The following is a 25,142-nucleotide window of genomic DNA, read 5'->3' on the forward strand; positions in this document are numbered from 1 at the left end:
GAAACTTAATATTTTGCACCTATAATAACACAAGAAACCTTGGAAAATCTGTAGGAACACAAGTTATTTGCATAGTTCCAAATTTATCCTAATTTTCTTTATATATCTTTGGGTAAGTGGGCAATGTATTGTAAAGCAATAGTGTCTAAGGGAATCAGGTAACAATACTCCAGGCTGAAGTGAAAATATCCAAAGAAGCAGATTGCCGAAGTGTATTCAAATATTTAGATAAAACTGATAAACCAATGAGCAAAATCAATGCACTCAGCCGTAGAAATGATAAATCTCTGACATGAGAATGGAAGATACTGTTTTGTACAGAAACTGTATAAAAGCACCTTGTCTTTGGACTATGAAAATAAAAATGGAGCAACCTAAGCTAAAAAGATACACACTTCTGGAAAAAAAAGACTGCATGAGTCTCTATAAAAAAAATCAGAGTAAATTAAATTCACATTTTACCTCTGGGCATTAATTTTGTAATTATCTTGCAAATGTAGGTACACCAATGACTAAATATCTCATTACAAGAGAATCAGATGCTTGAGTATGTCTGATAGATGAAGAACGCCAAGTCGTTTTAATTTCACCATCAACAGTTTTATTTCAAGAGATTTTAATTTCTGCAACTCACTAGCTTGTTTACTTTCATGCTGCTATTTCCAATGTGTCAATTAACCAAAAGCTTTATTTCTCTTTAAATCTTTTGATGCTTTATGGCACTTATCCAGCAACAGGAGGATTTGGTTAGATTCTCAATTATCTGAGGAAAGAATTTAGGATCATGTTCCCTTAAATGTGCAGTTAATGACCCCTACAGTCACATCTAACCTTTGGGTGAATAAAAAGCTCAAGGTTATGACCCCCATTTCCTCCGTCACTATTGAAGTGATTTAAAACATTTCAGCAGTTACAATCCCTAAAATTATTACACCTTGTGGGATTCCCTCACTCAAACCAAGAAAGATCAAAGAAACTGTTACGCGATATCTAATGGGAACAGTGGTCTAACCCAAATGAAAAACTGTGCAATTTTTTTGTTATCAACTGAAGCTTGAAAGTAATCTTTTGAGTTGTTTGTAACAATAACATCACGTGCATTAAAGAATCCACTTGTATTCAGTGGATACAAACCATTTATTAAGTCAGTCTCTGCCACACACATTTCTCCTCCCCACAACCCAACACATCATTATTTTACATGGGTATAACTCCATAACCAGTAAGGGAACAAAGGGTGCTTGGAGTGGAAAGGAGCATCTGATACCGATTAGTTTCTTGCCAAGATTTTATAATTTGAAGAATCTTTTGCCTTAACTATGTCTTCGTCAGAATTAATGATCCTTGGCTCTTTAGCCATTTTTCATATCTCTAAATATTTTAAGGTAGAGATCAACCTACCTTAATCTGGCTCTCTCTATTGTAGTATGGTTACTGGAACTCTACCCAGCGTTCTCGATGCTCATTATTTGTTCTGCGCTTCCATGTCTTTCCATTGTAGGACCTGACTAGATTTTACTGCTGTCATAATCCGTTTTGTGTTGAATCCTCTCTCTCGAGCCATTGATTTTCCATCATCACTGAATGGTCAGAGTAGACACAAAATTGTGACTCTTAGAAAGGATGAGATTTTTTGGGAGAGAATATAAATTAAGAATTTCAAATCAATAAGGCTCAGGATTAGTTAGGGGTATCTAATTCATATTGAAGAATTGAACTCGAGGGCGAAGGTGACTGCCTCAACAAGACTGTAGAAGCACCTTCACACCTGCAACCTCTATTACCTAGAAGGACAAGGCCAGCGATGCATTGGAACATTACCGCATACAAGATCCTCTCCAAGCACCACACCATCCTAATTCAGAATTCTATCATTCTTCACTTTCCTTTGTTCAAAAACCCTGGAACTCCCTAACAATGACCGTGAATGTTCTCCACTAAGGACCGGAGTGGTTCAAGAAGGCAGCTCTGCACCAACTTCGAGCATAATTAGGGATGGCAATAAATGCCACCCATTGACAGTGATACCCATATCCTATAAACAAATTTTAAAAAACCTACACCAATTAGTGGAGGTGTGGTTTAAGTTAAGGGTCACACACATTATCTAACCATATTGTTGACAACACCTTGAATGCATCATTTTTACTTTAAAAAGAGGGCATAGTGGTTTTATTGCTGGACTGTTAAGCCAGAGACTCAGTGTTCTGGGGACCTGGATCCCAATCCCACCTTTGAACTGGAATTAAGAGACCATTGTCTGATTGCCAGAAAAACCCATCTGGATCGCTAGTGTCTTTTAGGGAAGGAAACTGCCATCCTTACCTGCTTTGGCCTATATGTGACTCCACCCACTGCAATTGGTGACTCTTAATTGCCCTAATTAGGGATGTGCAATAAATGCTTCCCCAGACAGCAACACCCTCATTCCATGAATGATCAAAAAAATGAACATGGAATTCCTGAAAACCTGCATTTACTTGTCTAGCATGTAGATAAAGTCTATACTTCATCTGTACAAACAAGCCACTTCAGGATTAGAAACAACAAATGCTGGAGATCACAACATTAGCTTGCGGTCTCTCCATAGATGCTGTCTTACCCACTGTCATTTCCAAATTTGTTTTCAGGTCAGATTCCTGCATCTTGCAATAATTTTCTCCTGACTTCTGGATTAGTCAGTGTTTTTTTTTGAAAGAAAAATTAAATTTCTTGCTTGGTGCTAAAAACTAAGTTCAGCAGAACATTTTCAAAGCTTAAAAGGAAGCAAGTGATGGGGCAGAAAAAGTAGAAAATACTTTAAAGACAAAGTTATAGCTCAGTTAGATCAGCACCAAGATAGGCTTAGAAATTTACGTTCCTGGATCTTCCTGATCAGTCTCTAGCAACGTAAAGTCATCTGGCCTGACTGGCATTTTAACTGAAATCAGCAAAACAACGTTGAAACCAGGGAAGATGGCTGCCAACTTTAATTCCTTTATTACTTTCTAAAGTATCTACACAGGTTTGGACATAGCTATGCATTTTAAGTCTTTTGCTGCAACCATTAATTTGTCATCTCATGAAGATACTGAAATGTGCTGGAGAGCAGTTCCACAGGTACAGGCAAGTGCTTTGGGTGCCTTGCTCAAGTGGCCATTCATGCTCGAGACTTGCCAGCAATTCGTGCCTGCTATTCATTCATGGAGCATATCACATCTGAACCTGATGTCATCTGCATGCAGGGTTTGCAATTCTCTTCTGTACAGGAAACACTGTAGTTTCCCACAGTTTATTCCAGTTCCATTCAGACATGTTGCCCATGGTTCAATCCTCTTCCTGCAGATTAACATAACACTAAACTGTTGAGCAAATTCAAGGATTTTTTAATAAGGGAAATATCAATTCTCTTCTTTCATTAAATCAGAAGCTCATTTAGAACAACACAGATGAATAGCTGTTAAGTGAAGATTTAAATGCAGTCAACTTTCGGATCTGTCTTTCCAAATATAGAGCTCGCCATACATAATTATTCTTCTGATTTTAGGTTTTCAGACAGCTCAAAGCAAGCAAGCAAGCTTCTCTCAATATACTTGACAGAAAAAAAAACAAGGAATTATTTTCTTACTAGTCTGACTTGAGCACTTCAAAGGTTAAACCAAAGAGCGAGTGTGTTTCTATTTTTGTTCATTAACACTGTTTTTAACACCACAACCAGGGTAAACTATTGAAAGCCTCTTTTGCCAAATTGCCATGAATAAAAATTAATGGCAAAATGTCCCAAATTTATGTATGCTTTCAATGTGATTAAAAAGATGACACCAAAGTTGATGTCAAAAACATTACTTTATTGTCTAGGATGAAATGTCCTATCAAGTACAAAAGAATTACTCTTCATAGTTGCCACAATCTGTTAAAAACATAGATAGCAATCTATTGCCTACAGGTAGGAAAGATTTTTTTTTGCAACATTACTCAAAACAAATAAGTTTGTAGATATGAATAAATAGTACAGAAATACTGTGATGTGGTGATGAGATGTGCAGTATTTCACAACTCGAGAGTTAGTCCATAGTTCCCCTTTTTTAAAAACTCAATACAAATGCATACAATATGCAGCATTTCAAATTTAAAGTGTCCTTGCACCATTTCCAAATTTTATTTCCTTTGTTAGAATTCTTGGGAAGAGACCTGAAGTCTCACAATGGGTAATTTTAAGCACATACAGAAACACTTGTGGATTTTCTCAGTGGGAGATAATGGTTTCCTCCATTTATTGTTTTCATATACATCAATATTTCTGAACCTTAATACAAAAAAACAAAAAAAAAATTCAGCATCTGACAAAATGTTTACATACAAGATAACTTCAGTACACACCGTTTATTTCAGTCTATCAAATTTCTGCAGAGTGATCGATAGTTGTTTGGTGCTGCCTCATCGCCACTGTGGCAGTCTTAACTTTGAAGTCAATCCTGAAGACCGCTCAGCCAGTGGTCACGCGGAGCTCCACTTCGGTCAGATTAGTTAGGAAAATAAAACTTGCTGCTGGATCCCATTCCGCTGTGCTCACATGTGTGTGTGTGTGTGTGTGTGTGTGTGTGTGTGCGCGTGCGTGCATGTGAAACAACTCCTTTCAAAGAAAGAAAGGATCGAGGGTTATCACTCACCGTTACCTACAGCAATTACATAAAAAAGACCAACTTATTGCAAGTTGGGTCTTTTCATATCAATAAGAAAAAAAGCACATAATTAGTTGACAAACAAGGGCAGCAGATTCTAAAAAAGAAAGCTTCATCTTTTCTCAGTAATAAATAAATACAGCTGTCAAATTTAAACATGTTTGTTTCATTACAGACAGCTTGCAGCCAGCTTCTTCACTGAAGAACTGTGGTGATGAACTTCGCTGGGAAAATTGAAGCCAGCCCCCTGTCATAACAAGAGTGGACAGGATGCTTCATGCTTCCCATCCCATATCAGGCAAGGAGGAAACAACAGTCAAACAGGGCTGATAAAAGGTGGCTTCTTTACAAATGTTTTCAAATTTCCTTCCTTCTCCTCTTCATTTAAACTCTCCCTTTTAGTTTCTAACAAACAGATGGGGCTTTATCCAATTCAGTTAACTGATTGGTGCTTGAACAACAGTGCTGGTTAAGGTCAGTCAGTCAGGAAAGCCTGACTAAGTATATCTGCCTCTGGTGGCATCAACTTCTTACTGCACTCTGAATGCAATTCCTGTTATTCACGCTTTGTAAGAGTTTGTTCCTTGTTGGTTGAAGTCTAGAGAGTGCAATCTACGCAGTAGAGTGTAATCTGTTAGGAATGAGACCTGCAGAGCAAAAATTGACAGATTTTAGTATTCATACACTTCTAGAATAATAGTGAATGGTTAAAAATTAATGAAATTAATCAACAAAATATAGAAGGAGACACATTAACAATACTATATTCTAAGTGATCCTGCATTCAATCTACATTTTTTGCATGGCTGGTTGTTATGACATGAAAATGAAATGTCAAATCTGAAGAACAAATGAAAGTTGCTGAAGTTTTTCTTCCCCCCCACCTTAAAAAAAAGTTATGTGATTCGAAGTGATTCAAGCGATCAATGTTGTTTAAGTAATAAACTAACCTAAGATTTGTAAACATGCAAAGCAAGGAGAAAATATGTTCACTAGGTGCAATAAAAGATAATTAGCCACAATTCTTGCTTTAATTGATGGAAATACATGGAAAATGGCAAACTTTGCAAAAAACGGTGTTTATTTCACAACTTCAATTTAAGAAAATATACAAAGTGATGCAAAGTAGTGTAATCAAATAGAATTTGACAGAACCAAGGAATGAGCTGTCAGGATGGGTGGCAGAAAAGCAGTGAAGGTGTTGCACAGCAGGGTTTTATCAGTATATGTGTGGAATCTGATTACGTGTCTTTTGATTATGTTGCCAAGAGATTGCATGTATATGGGAAATAAAAAAGGGTAAAGACAGATTCTTGCAGACATAATTACAGTTCATGTATGGAAAAAGAACATCACATAAGATTTTCTGGTAATAAAAGAGTTAAAACAGATAAAAGAGGAACCAATGCCAGGATAGTCAGATTCACCTGGACATCTTGGAACGGATAGTGGAAGAGGATCACAAAGTTAACAAATCCAAAGATTGAAAGCGGTAGAGAAGGATGAAGGAGGAGATTACCAAGAGCAAAAGTGATAGAGAATGCAATTTACAGGCTTGGATTATTTCAGTGTAATGGAGAAGAAATCTGATTGAACATCTTCAATCATGTAGTAGAACAGATGGGATATAAAGTTAGAAGGTGACAATATGTTCAGGAACTTGGAGGGCAATAAGAAGGTTGGAGATGCGGTAGTTTTAGACAGAGGAGGCTGAAGGAGGTTACTTTAAGAAAAAAGGAACAGGTTTGCAAGGGAGTAATGGATGAGCATAGCAGCCAGCAGCTTCTTAGAAATTAGATTAGAAAGAAAGGGGAAAGTTGCATGGATAAGATGAGATCAAAGAAAGAGAGAATTGCAAATTTAGGGCAAAGGCATGGGGAAACATGGCTGAATGAACATTCTTGAAAACCACCTCTGAATGCTCCCCAATACCTGCACATCCTTACTTAGATACAGGGCCCAAAATTATTCACAGTACTCCAAATGCTGTCAGACCAGAGCCTTATACAGCCTCAGCAATATCTCTCTCATAAGAACATAAGAACTAGCAGAAGTAGGCTACTTCTATCTTATCAATTCCCTTCATAATTTTGCACGTTTCTGCTGTTGTATTCTTGTCCTCTTGAAATGAATGTTAACATTCCTTCTATCGACCTACCAGGTCGTACCTACCACCTGTATTCACTTATCACTATCTCATCATTTTGCTACCAGCCCGCCCTTTAACTGCAGCTCCACCTCCATTTCTGAAGGGGTCTACCCAAAACGTCAACTTCTCTACGTCCTGGTGCTGCCTGGCTTGCTGAGCTCTTCCAGCCTCCAGTCTGTCTACTTTGGATTTCAGCATCTGCAGCTTTGTGTCTAACATTGCATTTGCCTTCCTAACCGTGAACTGAACCTGCATGTTAATTTTAAGAAAATCCTGAACTAGGACTCCCAAGTCCTTTTGTGCTTCAGATTTCCGAAGCTTTTCCCCATTTAGAAAATAGCCTACCACAGTGCATAATCTCTCACTTGCCCATATTGTATTCCATTTGCCCACTCTCATAGCAAATTCAAATTCTTTTGCAATCTCCCTGTTTCCTCAACACTATCTGTCCATCCCCCTGTCATCTGTAAACTTAGTAAGAATGCTCAATTCTTTGTCCAGATAGTTAACATATAATGCGAATAATCGTGGTGTCAACACTGACCTCTGTGGAACTCCACTCATTATCAGCTGCTATCTTGATAAAGACCTCTTTTATTCCTACTTTCTGCCTATGCCAGTCAGTCAATCCTCTATCCATGTCAGTACCTTGTTGGTAACGCCATGGGCTCTTATTTAGCAGCCTTCTGTGCAACACCTTGTCAAATGCTTTCTGGAAATCCAAATAGATCATGTCCACTGGCTCTCCATTGTCTAACTTGCTCATTACCTCTTCAAAGAATTCTAAAAGATTTGTCAGGCATGACCTCCCCTTGTCGAAGCTATGCTGACTCAACCCTATTTACCATGCACTTCCAAATACAGGCAATGAATTTATAGGCAGACAGATCAATAAGCAGAGAGATCAAAAGATCATACAAATGGTAAAAGCGCAGCGTCGACAGGGTGAATAAGAAGTCTCTGCAGGTGATCAAAAGTATCAGATGGTGTGAGTAAAGTGTCAACAGCTGGTTAGCAAGTGAAGGGATAACCTATAACCACTTAATTGAGGCAGAGAGATAATGACAAAAAAATTTAAAATAAGGTGGCACTGGAAACAATCCATGTGGCTGGAATAAAATGACAGGTATAAGAGTTACATGCTGAGGTTTAACCAAAGTAACACCTTATCCAAAACTGTACAATCTAATTAAGGTAGAGAGATCATAAGTTATCAAGGTGATGCTGTCAAAATAAGACTATAAGGAAGATCTTACAAATACAGAATAGTATGGTGAGTTTACATGCAGCGTGACATGAATCCAAGATCATGGTTGAGGGAGTCTTCATGGTGGGGGGTACACAACCTGAGTATCAGTTTCTGCATTGTCGTGTGTCTCAAAGGCCACCTTGGAGGTAGCTTACCCGAGGATCAGAGGCGGAATACCCTTGGCTTTGTACGTGGGAAATCAAGTCTCACAAACTTGATTGAGTTTTTTGAAGTAACAAAGAGGATTGATGAGGAGTAGGTGTGATCTATATGGACTTCAGTAAGGCATTCGACAAGGTTCCCCATGGGAGACTGGTTAGCAAGGTTAGATCTCACGCAATACAGGGAGAATTAGCCATTTGGATACAGAACTGGCTCAAAGGCAGAAGACAGAAGGTGGTGGTGAAAGGTTGTTTTTCAGACTGGAGGCCTGTGACCAGTGGAGTGCCACAAGGAGCGGTGCTGGGTCCTCTACTTTTTGTCATTTAAATAAATGACTTGGATGCAGCATAAGAGGTACAGTTAGTAAGGTTGCAGATGACACCAAAATTGGAGGTGTAGTGGACAGCGAAGAGGGTTACCTTAGATTACAACAGGATCTGGACCCGATGGGCCAAAAGGCTGAGAAGTGGCAGATGAAGTTTACTTTAGATAAATGTGATATGCTGCATTTTGGGAAAGCAAATCTTAGCAGGACTTATACACTTAAAGGTAAGGTCCTAGGGAATGTTTCTGAACAAAGAGATCTTGGAGTGCAGGTTCATAGCTCCTTGAAAGTGGAGTCACAGGTAGATAGGACAGTGAAGGCGGCGTTTGGTATGCTTTCTTTTATTGGTCAGAGTATTGAGTACAGGAGTTGGGAGGTCATGTTGCGGCTGTACAGGACATTGGTTAGGCATGCAATTCTGGTCTCCTTCCTATCGGGAAGATGTTGTGTAACTTGAAAGGATTTAGAAAAAATTTACAAGGATGTTGCCAGGGTTGGAGGATTTGAGCTATAGGGAGAGGCTGAACAGGCTGGGGCTGTTTTCCCTGGAGCGTCGGAGGCTGATGGGTGACCTTATAGGAGGTTTACAAAATCATGAAGGGCATGGATAGGATAAATAGACAAAATCTTTTCCCTGGGGTCAGGGAGTCCAGAAGTAGAGGGCATAGGTTTAGTAGAGGGGGAAAGATATAAAAGAGACCTAAAGGGCAACTTTTTCACGCAGAGGGTGGTCCTTGTATACAATGAGCTGCTAGAGGAAGTGGAGGGAGCTGGTACAATTGCAACATTTAAGAGGCATTTGGAAGGGTATATGAATAGGAAGGGTTTGGAGGCATATGGGCCTGGTGCTGGCAGGTGGGACTAGATTGCGTTGGGAAATCTGGTTGGCATGGACCAAAGGGTCTGTTTCCATGCTGTACATATCTATGACTGAAGTGTTCCACTACTGGGAGGGAACAGTTCTGTCTGCCAATTATTGCAGTGTGTCCATTCATCCATTGTTGTAACATCTGCACGATCTCACCAATATACTTGCCTCAGGACATATGAGGTAGACAACATTGGCCAAGTCATGAGTATCTGCTGTGTACACGGTGGGTGGTGTTCCCACATGTTATGGTAGCATCCATATCAATGGTCTGACATGTCTTGCAAAGGTTGCCGTGGCAGGGTTGTATGGTGTGGTGGTTGACATTGTCCTGAAGGGGCTAGGTAGTTTGCTGTGAACAGTAATCTGTTTAAGGTTTGGCAGTTGTTTGAGGCAATAGAGAGGGCGTATTGATGACGTGTTGAAGGCTGCAAAGAACATGGTATAGTTTCTCCTCTCTGGAAAAGTAGTGGACCACGAAGGGTACTCTTTCGGTTGTATCTTGTGTCGGTCTTCTGAGGAAGCCATTATGGTTTTTCACTGTAGCACACTGGAACTGGTGATTGGTGAGTTGTGCATTGTATCCTGTTCCTCCTCATCTCAACGATCTTGTGTATACGTATGGCTTGTCCGCAGAGAATGGCTTCATTAACATGTTTAGGGTGAAAGCTAGAGAAGTGCACCATTGTGAGGCTATTGGTGGGCTTGTGGTAAAATGTTGTTTGTCCTAGGAGATGCTTGCCACTAAGAATTAGACAGATTCTGAACAGTAGTCCATGGTAGGTCTGATGGTGCAATGAAACTTGTTGATGTTGTTGTGCAGTCATTTCAGTGATTCCTCACAAGTCCAGAGGAAGAAAATGTCGATGTACCTGGTGCACAGTGTTGGTTGGAGGTCCTGTGCAGCAAAGAGGTCTTGCTTGAACTTCTGCATGAAAATGAGGGCATATTGGGGCTTAAATTTGGTCTCCATGGCTGTTCAGTGTGTCTGGATGAAGAACTGGTTGTCAAAGGTGAAGACGTTGTGGTTGTCGATTAGGAGTAGTTGTAGGATGGTATCTGGAAATTGGCAGTTGTTGTCATTGAGTACTGAGGCTGTTGCAGTAATGCGGGGGATGCTGGTTTGGGGTGCCAAAAGGTCCAATGTGACAAGAAACGTTCCTGGTTCAACGGGATTGTGGGTGCTGATTCCTGGAAGAAGTCTGTAGTGAAGCAACAGAAGCTGGGGACCTGTTGTACAATGGTTTTCAAGATGCTCTCAACATAGCCAAAGAGGTTCTCACACAAGGTCCCAATGCTTGATATGATGGGATGTCCAGGTTAGCTTTGTGCATCTTTGGAAAGTAGTCCAAGTCTCTTGTGCAAGATGGGGTATGTTCTTTGGTCAGATCAGCAGCTGGCTGTCTGTCGTGCTCCTGTCCGTTTAGTTGTGGGTACACTCCATGCAATAGTTCATTCTATTCTGTATGAGGATGGCCCCTCCCTTGTCTGCTGGCTCAATGGCAATGTTGCAGTTGGTCTTGAAAGCACAGATGACACTGCATTGTGCTTGGGTGACGTTCTGGGCTACCTTGTGAGCGCGGCTGATGAATTTGGCGTTAATGTATCTCCTGACAGCTTGAGCACAGGGCAACGGCCTTCCAGAGGGATCCAATTTGACTCTTTTCACTTTTATCGCTGCACTGTGGGCCTCTCTGTTGGTTGTCCCATCATGCTTTCTGTTGACATCTTGGGGTTTGTAGAATGCTTCCTGGAGCCTCGTTCACCTGATGAATTCCTCCACGTCTGCCATGAGACTAATGGGGCCCATTTTGGTAGTGGGGCAGAAATTGAGCTCTCAGCTGAGAATTTAAATTTCATCTGGTTAAAGGGCGTGGTCAGACAAGCTGATGGTCGATTTCTTTGCGACGGTACCGGTATCAGTCATGGTACTCTGGGAGACTGGGTACTGCCAATGCTGATGCCAAATATCTCAGTTTCCTGTTCTTGGTGTGCATGTAGGTGGTGCAGTTCTATTGCCTTGTCTGCTTGGCAGTGTCTTGTAGGTAGTCTGCCGCTTTTGAGCGCAAGCTGAGAATATGGACTGTGTCTCGATTTCAACGTCGCGCCCCCTGCTGTAAAACTGATGTACATGATGATCAAGAGGTGGGGTGGCAGAGTCTCTCTGTGTCGGTCGACTTGAGTGGGTTTGTGATCTGTTGTCCTTTTGGGATTGTCTCTACTTTCTTTCATCTCTGCAGAAACTTGATGTCATCCCCTCACTTGTTATTCAGCTGTTGACAACTTTACTCACACTGTCTGACACTTTTGATCACCTGCAGAAGCTTATTATTCAGCTTGTTGACACTCCACTCATACCACCTGTATGATTTTTTTTATCTCCCTGCTTATTGATCTCCCGGCCGAGAAACTCTGTATGCTTTTCTTCACTTCACCTGACGAAGGAGCAGTGCTCCGAAAGCTTGTGATTTAAATAAACTCATTGGATTATAACCTGGCGTCATGTGACTTGACCTTGTATCTCCCTTCTCAAAGAGGGTGTTACATTAGCCATTTTGCAGTCCTCTGGGACCCTTCCTGACTCCAGCGATTCCTGACAGATCACCACCAATGCCTCTATGAACTAATCAATTATCTTTTCAAAATTCTGGGCTGTACTCCATCTGGTCTAGGTAATCTATCCAACTTTGGACCTTTCATTTTCCCCAGCACCTTCTCCTTCGTGATGGCCAACACATTCAACCCTGACTCCTGACTCTCGAAGTTCTGGTATACTGCTGGTGTCTTCCACTGTGAAGACTGATGCAAAGTTTCTATTCCATGGTATTCGAACAGATGAAAGACTCAACAAACAATCAAGGTATTTTTCAATGTATAATTTCAGTTACCTCACACTGTAAACTTTTGCTATAAATTCTGTGTCTTACAATTGTGTCCTCCACCTGATGAAGGAGCGGCGCTCCGAAAGCTAGTGCTTTCGCTTAAACCTGTTGGACCATAACCTGGTGTTGTGAGATTTTTAACTTTGTACACCCCAGTCCAACACCGGCATCTCCAAATGCAGAAAAGTGTGAGCTGATTCACTTTGGAAGAAGCAACAGGAATAAAGAGTACAGAGTTAATAGTGAGATCCTTGGTAGTGTAGATGAACAGAGAAATCTCAGTGTCCATGTACACAAATCCCTGAAAGTTGCAACCAGGTTGATCGGGTTGTTAGGGCGACATAGAGCATGTAAGCTTTTATTGGTAGAGGGATGGAATGTTGGAGCCACGAAATCATGCTGCAGCTGTACAAAACTCTGGTGCAGCCAGATTTACTAGGATGTTGCCTTGTATGGTGTGAAGGTCTTATGAGGAAAGGCTGAGGGGTTTGAGGCTGTTTTTGTTAGACAGAAGGATGAGACATGATTTAATTGAGACATAAAAGATAGTCAGAGGGTTAGATAGAGTGGACAGTGATAGCCTTTTTCCTCAGATGGAGGTGGCTAGCACGAGGAACATAGCTTTAAATTGAGGGTTGATAAGATATAGGACAGATGTCAGAGGTAGTTTCTTTACTCACAGTACAAGGGGCGTGAAACACCCTGCCTGCAACAATAGTAGACTCGCCAACTTTAAGGGCATTTAAATGGTCATTGGATAAATATATGGATGAAAATGGAATAGTGTAGGATAGATGGGCTTCAGATTGGTTCCAAAGGTCTGTGCAAGATCGAAGGCCGAAGGGAGTGTATTGCACTATAATGTTCTACCTACACAGATCTTGTGTCTTCCAACTCTATAGTATTTCTTGCTATTGACTTTATTGTATTTCTTACTCACAAGGCAACCCTGCTCCCTCTGCTTCGATAGGGTGCATTTCCTTGGATGGCCCTTTAAACCTGCTTACCAAGTCCAGAGCATGTCAATGAGATAATAGTCAGAGTCAAATACAATAACAGAAAACTACTGAGCACTAAAACCAGGAGGTCCCACAGTCTGTGCAACCAGACTTTCGGTTTTTGCTAAATTGGCTGAACTCAGTAGAGTGGATATCGGTTCACAACTGCCTATATCCCTCGGCATGATAACACAATGTAATTCCTACTCTTGGCTGGAACATGTTTTGACAAGACGGGGTTTCAGTGTTATACCAAATCAAACATCCTGCCATCCCTACTAAGTGAACTCACACATGAAGGGCATCTGCTTTGGTGGAATACTAAAGGATGCCAAGCATCAAGGTTATCAGAGAAGATGATTTAAATAGAAGCAGCACTGAAGCCTCACCGGTTTGCCTTGAAAGTTTTCAGTTTCTGTACAAAAAATGATTCTAGAACCTCTGCACATTGATAAAACGGTGAATCACTGGGGTTATAGTAACGGCAGTTGTCAAAGATTTTGGTCATATCACCAACAAAGTCTGTCAGTTTTTTGTAGAACCGATGATGTATCCTTTCTTCCATGGTAGAAAGATCTATATTAGAAAAAACACACTTAATTCAATATCTGATGCTGGGACAATATCATAAAGCATAGTCTCATTTCACATAAGTTACAAAGAACTTCAAGACTTTAATATGAAGACTGAAATGTTAATTTATTTTAATGCTTGACATGTGTCATCCACCACCCACAATAGATGATGAGAAAGCTGTCTCAGAACTTAGACTTTGGTGAGGCTGTCCACTACATTTTGCATGCTTGAATACATCCACATTCAGTTCTGTGACAAACTGTATCTTAAAAATCTAAAAGCTATTGCGAGGCAGCATTTGAACCCAAAAGATACCTGGTGCCAGCTTGTCTTGCAAAAGTATCAAATTCAACTTTTCCTAAAATTAAGAAACCCTAAGCAATAAGTGAATGCCACACAGTTCCACTTATGATTGTCAAGTTGCAAAAAAAAGCCTCGCATATTCTCTGCAACACAACAGTGCTCAAACTTCCATTTTTCCTAGTTTGTATTCCTTGATGATGTAACCTGTTTAAATTTCTGTTTATTATGACAGACATTATATAAACCCTCTGCAGTGCATCAAAATTGAAGTGGATCATAATACCCGGGATGCATTTATGATGTAATTTTTGTACACCCTTAATTTCTTAAAAGCTAACAGGGGAAAACTGAAGCACCAACATGGATTTCTAAACAGCATGTCATGTTCAACTAACTTGCTGGGTTTTTAAAGCAGTTAACAAAAGAGGTAAATAAGTGCAATGCTGTTGAGGTGGTGTACATAGACTTTTAAAAGGCATTCAATAGAGTTCCCATAAATCTGCTGTGTAGTGAAGTTTAGCTCAGGGAATAAAACAGACAGTAGCAACAGATATAAAATTGCCTAATCAAAAGGAAACTGAGTAATGGTCAGTGAATCTCTTTTGGACTGGACGATGATTTGTAGTTGAGTTCCCCAGAGATTGGTACTGGGATCCTTGTTTTTCCTGATACAGATTAATTATCTAGATCTTGGGTGTGCAGGGAAGTCCTAAAGGACACAGTCAAGTTGGTGGAGAGGGTCGAGAGGCAGCAGACAAAAATCTATGTGAATAAGTACGAGGTAATGAATTTTGGTAGGAAGAACATGGACGGACAATGCAAAATAAGGCATAAAATTCTTAAAGTGATGTAGCAGCAGAGGGGCCTGTCTGTGCATATGTGCAGAGATCACTGAAGGTGAAGACAATAGTTAATAAAGCATGCAGTATCCTAGGTTTTATTAATAGGCGCAAGAGTACAACAGCAGGAAGGTTATGCCAAACAAGAGACTTCTAAGACCTCAGGTGGAGATCTGTTATTGTTCTGGGTGAAGGATGTGAATGTACTTGAAAACGTGCAAGAGGTTTTTTCAGAATGGTTCCAGGGATGACGAACTTAAGTTATGAGAACAGATTGTAGGGGTTAGGGTTGTTCCCCTTGGGAGAAGGCTAAGAAATTGTGTAATAGAAAGTTCCAGAGGTCTGGACAGAAGCTAGGGAGAAACTGTTCCCACTTGTAAATAGATAGCAAATGAGACAGCACGAATTTAACAAGTGATTTGTAAATGTAGCAATGTCATGTGAGGAAAAACTAAATAATTTACAATTTGCTCATTCGAGATTTAATCTGCTATCAAGAACTCTTCACAACTAACTGGCTTTTAAAAAAAACTCAATTAAAGGCAGTAGTTTTCCTGTTTTATCCATTTTTAATGGCTGTTTGAATTTTACTGAATTGCTATCCTGCATGTCCTGCCTGACAAAGTACAAATGGAAAAACTGGGTGAGGGCATGAGCCAGTTCAGCTTAAAAGCCCTTCACAGCTGAACAATTTGTGAACAAACTGAACAGGCTTTCAGCTGACAAAGAGTTATTAGAGTGAACTGAGAATGGTAATCCAATAGTAGGCAACTCAATTCCAAAGAGGGGAGAAATACTCTCCTAAATAGCAACTCTTATGCCACAACCAAAAATTTAAAAGTAGTCTAGTTATAATGACAGTAATTTTCTTAACTCCCCCTTGAGAAAACTTGTCACTTTTCTTTGTGAACAACAAACATTTTTTTAATGTTCCTTAAGCATTATTTAAATGTCATAATAAATTAAGTCTCACAATAAACCTCAGAAATATGATTTAATCGACTGGATCATGAAATGTTTTTCACACCCCTTCTGCTAAATAAGGAATGGTTAACATTCTTCAGACTTGCTTAATGCCTTGTGGAGGCAGATTATTATCATTGCATGTCCTGGCTACTGCCTTGAAACAGTCATCACCCATGAGGCCACAGTTACTTAAGTGTGAAAGACCAAGGAAATAAGCTCCTTTCATCTCCATATTTATGTCCCTGATTTTGCATCTACATAACAACATGCAGCTCTCCAAGTTTATAACACAGTCTACTTTGTTGTTTGGGTTACTCTTCTGCAAATTAAATTCTGGAAGTAAATGGAGCCAGATGACAGGCATGAGCGACTTCCAAAAAACAAATTGTTGATCAGATACAATGAGATTAACTGAAGGCCACTATTAATATTATACAAATTGTGAATCAGATCTGGTTTTAAACACCACTTTCGGTATTATACTACCTGGCTTTCAAGTGAATGTTTCAATTAAATTTGAACCTTCTCTTCATTCCAATATAAACCTCCATCAGATCACTCCAATGGCTTCTGAATTTTATCAAGATCACATACTGAAGCATTTTTTAAAAAAGAATACTCTTAAGTTAGACATGAAATTGATCCATTCATGCCTGCACAAGGTGTTTTTAAAAATAATTTTCTACCTTCAAATCCTGCACTCACCCTGAAGTGCCTGACCCAAGCTGCAAAATGGCTCTGCAGATCAGCAGCCTACAAGTACCACCCTCTCAGACATGGAATGGAACAGCAAGCTATTCTATCACAAGGACAGTTTAAATTGTACAGGAAACATTGATTATCCATTCATTCTTTTCTCGTGTCACTGCACAAAACTGAGGTCAGGTAATCGACTCCTGGTCCTGTTCAAATTGCATTTCAGTCAGCTTGAAAAAATGTGAACACCCTTGACTGATGAAGCATCCTTTCATCCTGAGTGCCACAGTTGGGACTGGACCACGTACTTCACAGAGGGCAACTTCAACAGAGTAACTAATAAAATTACCTTAGTACTAGACTAAAAAGCACAAAAACTGAATGACTTACCCATTGGCTCTTTGATAATGCCATAATAATCTGGTGCATCATTGGGATCTACTGGTTCCAAAAAGGGCCAAGCCATTTTATGAGCCTGTTGAGGAATTTAAGAATTTATGCTTCAAAATGCTTTATTAGAATCATGGATGTATGGTGTTCTCACGCAGACAATCAATTACACTTTAGTGAAAACAAGGTCAACAGCGTGAAATAGGTGTAGCCAAAAACTCAGTTTGTTAATTTTATGCATTCTGGAGAATGACACAGTGATCTTATATGTTTAATATGCCTGCTCGTCATTGTCAGGACACTGGAAAGAAAAAAATTGGAGGATTGCCAATAGCTGTAGAATCACACCTTACAATAAGTAATTGCTTTCAGGAGTGCAGCAGGAAATTTGGAAACTAGAGTGAGGAAGGGAAAGGAAATTTGAAACATACATCACTCTTTCCAAATCTGCTTGTCATCCGCGTGGCTGCAATTTTTCCACCGATTGAACAATTTACTAAGTTACAGAATTAAATATGTGGAATGTGATCCCACATTTATCCCCTTAGTAGCAGCATGCACTGTGGCTTGAATGTTTAACATCAGCCAAAAGTAACTTCAGACTGGCAGCTTGGTAAGGGCAGTAATCAGTTGGAAACTTCAATTTTAATCACAGTTGTTGCGAATATTGAACAGTACCATCACAAAACACGTTACATCTTGCGTCTTCTCACACAGGTTGGCATTCCTATACTTGATCTTGGGCAGGAGTGCAGAACAAATGTATCATGGGAATGAGTGAGAATGAAGAGAATTAGGGCGCTCGGAACTTCTCATCTTAAGCCTGACTGCTCAAAGATGGATTATGTTAAATACAAGCCAAATGACAAGCACAAAGTGTGATTTATCAGGGTTTCATTCAGCCTCCATAAATCCATCGTCAAGTCCCATTTCAAAATCCAGAAGAAAAAGTTAATGTAAACCCATCTCTAAATACAAAGCTTATTGAACCAGGGAGGCTCAAGTTGTGCTAGTTAATAATTTCTCGGCTGTTTAAGTCACAGATGAGGATGAGAGACATACTTACATCATAGATTCGAAGTAGAAAACAGAATAAAACAATGTATTTCAGTGGACTAAACACTGGCAGAACCTAAATGTTGTGAACCGAAATGAAGGTTAGTTTTAAAAAAAAAACTGAAAAAAGGATTAACTTTGAACAGAATTTATATGCACATATTTAATTCACTTTTTATTTTACTATGGCAGAAAATAGCTTTGAAAGTTCTTTTAAAGAAATCACCAGCTTACTGCAGACTTGCTTTAGGTTTGGATTTTCCACCAGCAGAGACACCTGGTGTAAAATGCTCTCAGAGTCTCAGAGTCTCTAAGCCTAAACCCCTCCCTATCAAGTTTATTTCTTTCCAGCTACCAGGTGGCAGTAGATAAAGGACAGCAAGGTCAGTAACGTCACCCCTCGTTTCTACTAAGAGGAAGGGGAAGCTTTTGGGTGAAAGTAGAAGAAAAATATAAAATAAATGCAAGAGGCATAGAACAAGAAGTTGACAGAAGTTTAGAAATTATTTTGTAAATTCTCACCTGTAAAGAGCGTAGCACTCGTCTAAGACCCTCATAATCTTTGTCTGAAAGTGGACTAAGAACAGTCATAGCATCTTCTGTAGACTGACATTGTGGGCAAACATACTCGTCAATGAGATCTGCCTCACTCTGTAGTATGCCAACACAACGCCCATGATACCAATTTTGGCAGCGATCACAACCGATGTAAAACCTATGGGTTTAAAAAAAATAAGTGTTTTCTTCTGATCTTCGCAGTTAAGAAAAACAACCAAATCAATAGCATCAACAAAATGCACCATGGTTTATTCATTATTTTATCAGGGTCTTCCCTCCTGATCACACCAAGTATTCACTGGAAAACTAGTTAAATTTTGCAGATTAGGAGGCCCCAGGTGAAATCACAATCAGGGGATTAACCAGGTATCATTGTAGCTCCCTATTCCTGCACAGTTATCCAAGAACTTTGGTGTTAAGTAACTTAATGAAAGCTAAAACAAAGGATGGCTATTTGTGTAAGGACCCTGTAGAATCTAAGTGTCAACGTGCACCAAACAAGTCGATAGTTGGGGAGTTAGTGGAGGATAAGGGAGGAAAACCCAAACGGAAAAGAATATCAAATTCAAATCTGGAAACAATATCAAAAGTCTCTCAGTATACGTTCAAGGTTGAGGGTTGGAGAATTCTACATACTTTTTAAATTGGGAAGTAGATCAAACATAATTTACCCATTTTGCTTGTATTTCAAAATATTGAAAACTGCCACAAAGGGAATGAACATTACAGCAAGATTAAGACAAGAATTTACCAAATATATTTTCAAAATATGTATACATTCTTTGTGACACTACATTTGGACCGAATTCTGCTTTTGACATCAGTGCATGTTAAATTTTGTCAAAATTACAAAGCAGAGCTTTTTTTAAACAAAGCAGCAACTAGGATATTGAAACCTGTAAAACTCCACTGTATGTTAGTCACAAACCTTCCAAAAGCTGTTACTCTGAATCCCTCTTGCAGAGTTCAAGTGTTTTTAACTGGTGTCTCTGAAATCAAGCATTTTTCTCTTACCTGAAAGGCCAATCTTTGTGTTTCTGCAAAGTTCCCCAAGTAGATTAAAAATCAAACATACTCAGTGCTGCAGTTAGCTAGTGTGGCTCAGACAGACAATAGCGACAGAGCCATATAGAAGTTTGGCTTGATTTCCAGTCTTTGCAATTTGTCAATCTCTCATTGGATAGTGATATTAATACTCCTGGTTAGCTAAGTAGGGTGGGGAACATTTAGGGCTCTTAATCTGATTGGTATTTTTGATCAAACTGTTGATGGTTGGTAAGGACATGACTAGCTTAGCGGTGACATCTCACATGGATCTACAGCCTGCCAATCTTCACTATCAAACTCATAAATGAAGTGTGTTTGTTTGGTCAGGTTACTAAAATGCTCTGACAGGCAATGGGACAGTGCACAGGCAGGAGCCAGTAACTTTAATAAAGAAAAAGGAAAGGGACTGAAAACAATTAGCAACCTTAACAGCTGAAACGAAGATACTGGAGATTTGTATGTATAACAAGTGCATCAGCGCAAAGTTAAGTGGAAAAAAAGAAAACACTGGAGAAACACCAATTATGAAATCAATGATCCGTAGTGGGGAGATTTCAAAAGCAGAGTTATATCAAATATCACAGGCAAGCTTAATATGATTTCATGCAATTTGCATCACAATAGGTACGTAAGAAACATCTGAGGACAGTACTGCAGGCCTGATACTCAAAAGTGAAACTACCTCAGGGCAATAAAAAGTCTTTGTTGACATTTCAGCTTACTGTGATTCGTCGTATGGTGTTCTACAGATACAGTAGAGCTCCTCGCTGCTGCCCTCCTGTGCTCGTTTACATTCATTGCAAATGTACTCATCCATTTTTTTAGCCTCTTTTTCTGTGATACCAACACAGTCTCCATGATACCAGTTCGTACAGAGATCACAGCCAATGTAGAACCTGAAAAACGAACACACACATCCGAGTGTGTTTAAGTTTCTTTCTCGTTTCGGTGAGCCACAAGCCTTTTATGTAGAGGCAAGGTGGTGGTGGTGCAGCACACTGGTGCCAAGCCCAGAGTATGATACGAATTAGTTCTCTCAGCAATCCACACAGCAGCACCCCAATCTCAGCCAGGACACTGGAGCTGTCTGAGTGGTGTGATAGTCCTTTTGGGGGAGGGGGCGAGAGATAGAAAACAGCTAAAACGGAAGGGGTTCAAATAAATGAAAACTACACTTAAACACCAGTCAGTGTTCCATGACAAATGTAGTATAAAATGTCCTTTGACTGGTTGGGAATGTCACATGGATAAGAGAAGCTGAAAATGAAAATACAAAAAAAAACTGTGCATGGTATGAGGAAGCAAAAGCAAACCAAAAATGGCAAAAAGCGCTGTGATGGGGGGGGGGGGGAGTATTTATAGCTTCTTTGCTATCATTTTGGAAATATGTCTAATTCCAATCACAAAAAAGTAACTCGAAAAATCTGTCCACTTTCTATTCAGACACTCACTGTAGAAAATGAGATGGTTCTCACCAGTATCTCCTGCTCTGTTCAAAACTGGAAAACCACTTTCCAAGGAAAACAAAAAACATCAGCTGCACTGAACCAGTACCTGTATTACTGAGATAGAGTCATTAAGTATGTTCAAGGCTGAGGCAAATTTTTCATCAGTGAGGGAATCTAAGGTTATAACGAGAAGGCAAGAAAATGGAGTTGAGTGCTATCAGATCAGCATGATCTCACTGGAAGGCAGAGCAGACTCAATGGGCCAATTGGTCTATCTCTGCTCCTACAAGTTATGGTCTAAGCATCTGCTTGGAATAAGGAAAGGAATTGGAAAAATTATGATAAATACAGGTAGAAGAAAACATTTGATGATCACGTACTTTGATTCATCATAAGGTGTCTTGCAGATACAGTAAAGCTTTGTGTCCTTCTTAGATTCTTTTGAGGTAGTAGAAATCATCTTTTTCTTCTTGACCTTTGCAGGCTCTTTCTCCTCTTCTCGCTTTCGCTTCTGTGTCACAGCAGCTTGTACAGCATTTGCAGCAGCAATGGCTGCAGTGTGCATAGCGGCTGCATGTGCCTTCTCTTTGTCCTTCCTTAACTTATTTCTGTCTCTTTTCAGCTCCTCCTACCAAAACAAACAAAATTTCAGCCAACAGCAACAAACTGATTTAGCAGCTATATAGAGAATAAGATCAACTGCATAAGAACACAGAACACCTTCGTGCATTAATACACTGCTGCAAACTGCATCCTGTACATCTCAAAGTAAAAATATCACACAAAGGTTTGCCACATTTTGTACTATTTTCTCAAGCTTAGATATCACTTCTTGGTCTCTTAGTCAGGACACTCTGGTGCCAGTACTGATGGCCAGAATGCAGACAGTTTATTATAAGCTTAAGTGTTGCTGATGGGCAGCTAAATTTTAAGTTGGCCTACATGAGATAAGTTTGAGGCAGAGATGTTGGCATTGCCTGCCAGTGGAAACTGACTGTTTCAGATGAGTAAGCTGAATATAGTTTTTGGCTGAATTGTCATGTAAAGTTCCTTGGAAGCAATGTGTTCCATCCTTTGGCACATAAGGGCATTATTCCACCTAGACTGAACTGCACCACTGTCTGAACTCAGAACAGGAAAATACACAAAAAAAAAAAAACTGCATAAAACTCAAGGTGGAAGATGTCTGCTTTGAAAAAAACCAGAGAGGAATGAAGGGGAGCGTATCTGTTTTCGTAACAATATTAACAGAATTCAAAATTAAAGTGGCAATGTGGTTAAATTCAATTGGCTAAAAGACAGAATATCAAGGGTAGTGCTGAATTGTTGTTTTGCAGATTGGACAGAAATACACAGCAATGTTCCCCAGAGATCAGCATTAAGACCACAACATTTTATGACACTTATAAAGAACCTGGCGTTGGATACAAAGCGCATAATTTCCAAACCTGCAGATGACTTACAAAATTTGGAAATGCAGTGAACACCAAGGGGGGAGTAGGAGAGCTCAGGACATGGTGAAATGTGCAGACATAAATCCAAGTTAATGCAGAGTAATGAGATGATGGAATTTAATGTGAAGAATGAGAGAATGAAGGGAGGCAATAATAAACTAAATAGTGCAATTTTAAAAGTAAGCAGGATCAGAGACCTGTGGAGGAGTGGGGATGGTTCACGATCTGAAATTTTGATGATGACAGGATACATTGTTCAATTAAAAAAGTGTATAAATTTCTGTGGCATTAGAAAAGGATTTCAAACACACATACAAGGATGTTATGCCAAACATTTATATACAACCTCATATCTCTGGCCCTTTTTGCAATTTTAGTCAACCCACAGTTAAACTCTAGTTAGAGGCACATCAGTGGAACACTAATGAGGCCTCGGCAAAAATATTCTGTCAGTTCTGTGTACCATGCTTTAGGAAGGATTCAGAGAGGACACTAAGAATAAGAATGAGAAACATCAATGATATGGAATGTTGTGTAAACTGGAACTGATCCTTTCAGAATAAAGATTAGGAGGGGCATTTAATAGAGGTGCCCAAATGATGAGGGTATTTGGTAGAGTTAATAAGGGTAACCAGAGGAAACAGAGCTAAAAATATTGTCAAAATAACCAGAGAGATGAGGAAAAATATTTTAAAAAATGAATATTGATTTGAAATCCACTACTTGAAAGTGTAGATGACAGATGCAATTGTAATTTTCACAATAAAATCAGACATATACTTGAGACAGAACCATTTTCAACATTGTGGGAAAATGGGATCTGTGGAATAGTTATCATAATTAGTTAATGAGCATGCAGGCATATGCATGGCGAACTGAAATGTTTGCAAAAATTCACAACTCTATGCAATTCAACTTGAGTTCTGAACATCTAAAACCATGGTAGTATGCAAAGAATAGCTTTGCCCTTCTGATTCTTCAAAATTTCTCCCTTGACATCACCAAAAATATTACAGTAATCATTGCACTGCTGTTCCTGGGACCTTGTTATGGGGAGAAAAAAAAAATCATAGCTTTTATTTTTGCCGCAATAGGGGCTGCAATGAGATGACTTGCTACCTTTGCAGAAGTTACATGAACCTGAAAGTGCCTCAAAGAAAAATTGACTTGATGTTTATTTGTCACATACCTGCACCTCAATTTGAAGCTCCTTGTCCAATAACGCCCTTTTCTTTAGGATCTCAGCCTTCAACTGCTCTTTGTGTTTGAACAACAATGCTGACAGCTTGGTAGCATTCTGTTTACTGCGCTTCTGCTCTACGTTCTCATCTCGCTTCCGTTTCTTCGCTGCTTGTTTTTCTTCCTTGTCAATTTTATCCAGAATATACTTCATAACCTGGTTACAGACAATCATTCTGGATTCAAAGAGAGAAATAAACAAAGTGAAACAGACCTCTGACACATACTTCAGTGACTTAGTTTTTCTTCATGAATCATGTTGCATTTGTCAACTTCAAAAACTATTGCGAACAATAATAATTTCCTCATTCATTACAAACAACCAGCCAATGGATTCATTAAAAAAAAACACAACTTTGTCTTCTGCCATATTAACATGCAATTCCAGGATCACAGATTGAATAACTTCCTTCAGACATTTTACTGCAGTGAAAGCATTTAATATCCTGCTGTATGATGGATTTCACAGACACTGCAGTCTTATTCTTCACGAGCAAGAATATTAGCTGAATAATTGTGCCGCTATTAGAATAGCAGCTACTACTTGGTTCAGGGAGAAACAGTTGTGGCAAAATCAGGAAAATCTATGTAAATCTCGACAAGATTCCCACTTTATGATGAACTTGAAAATAAGCTAACATGAATTTTTTTAAAGCTTCTGACATTCCAGTTCAAAATTCTGAGGATAATTAATCAGATGCCAAACAGCTCGTTTATATCGGAGATTGCCAAGGCTACTATGGTCAATCTCAATTCTGTTGAGAGGAATGACCAAGCAGGTGGTGGACAATTTTGGTGACAAGGAGGAATGGTCTTGTATCGTCCTTAGGGGCTATTATCACAAACAAGGGATTAAACCAGGAAATATTTTGATCTGCAAGGTGTAATGCAGCATATAAGATGAACCATGAACTCGTACCATAATCAACAGGTACGATGATTTCGTGGTTGGAGCAATGACATATTTTGGAACAAAAAACTTGATTGTGGGCAGTCATGGAAGCTACACTTCGGAAATAAGCAGGTTCAGGAATTATTAGTTGAGTTGGAAATCTGTTCAGTTGAACTGTCATACAATTCCAAAGAAAATGAATTTGTTATCTTTGTCCATCCTTTAAAGTTTTAAATACACTCGATAAAAACAGCTTTAGAACAGCATCACATTTAATTACCTCTACCTGCGATGACATCAAGTTTCACTAATGAATAGACTGTTACTCATTATCCATTTTCCCTCATGTGAATGCAGAGCAATTTATTCACAAAATAATTAGTC

General features: G+C 39.4%; 1 protein-coding gene across 11 annotated transcripts in view; it reads right to left on the bottom strand.

The window, feature by feature from the left end:
• Window positions 1-4,624: 4,624 nt before the first annotated feature.
• Window positions 4,625-25,142, bottom strand: part of bptf (bromodomain PHD finger transcription factor) — a 145,525-nt gene continuing 125,007 nt past the window's right edge. For all 11 annotated transcript variants that reach the window (XM_043715056.1, XM_043715058.1, XM_043715055.1 and 8 more), the window contains 7 exons: window positions 23,817-24,042; window positions 21,554-21,801; window positions 20,448-20,621; window positions 18,643-18,835; window positions 17,065-17,149; window positions 13,684-13,870; window positions 4,625-5,308 (listed from right to left, as the gene is read on the bottom strand). In XM_043715056.1, coding sequence (XP_043570991.1) covers window positions 5,296-5,308; window positions 13,684-13,870; window positions 17,065-17,149; window positions 18,643-18,835; window positions 20,448-20,621; window positions 21,554-21,801; window positions 23,817-24,042 — 1,126 coding nt within the window. In that variant the 3' untranslated portion in view covers window positions 4,625-5,295. The remainder of the gene's footprint in view (window positions 5,309-13,683; window positions 13,871-17,064; window positions 17,150-18,642; window positions 18,836-20,447; window positions 20,622-21,553; window positions 21,802-23,816; window positions 24,043-25,142) is intronic.

This window comes from Chiloscyllium plagiosum, chromosome 24, assembly GCF_004010195.1.
Source record: "Chiloscyllium plagiosum isolate BGI_BamShark_2017 chromosome 24, ASM401019v2, whole genome shotgun sequence".
Classification (NCBI taxonomy): Eukaryota; Metazoa; Chordata; class Chondrichthyes; order Orectolobiformes; family Hemiscylliidae; genus Chiloscyllium; species Chiloscyllium plagiosum.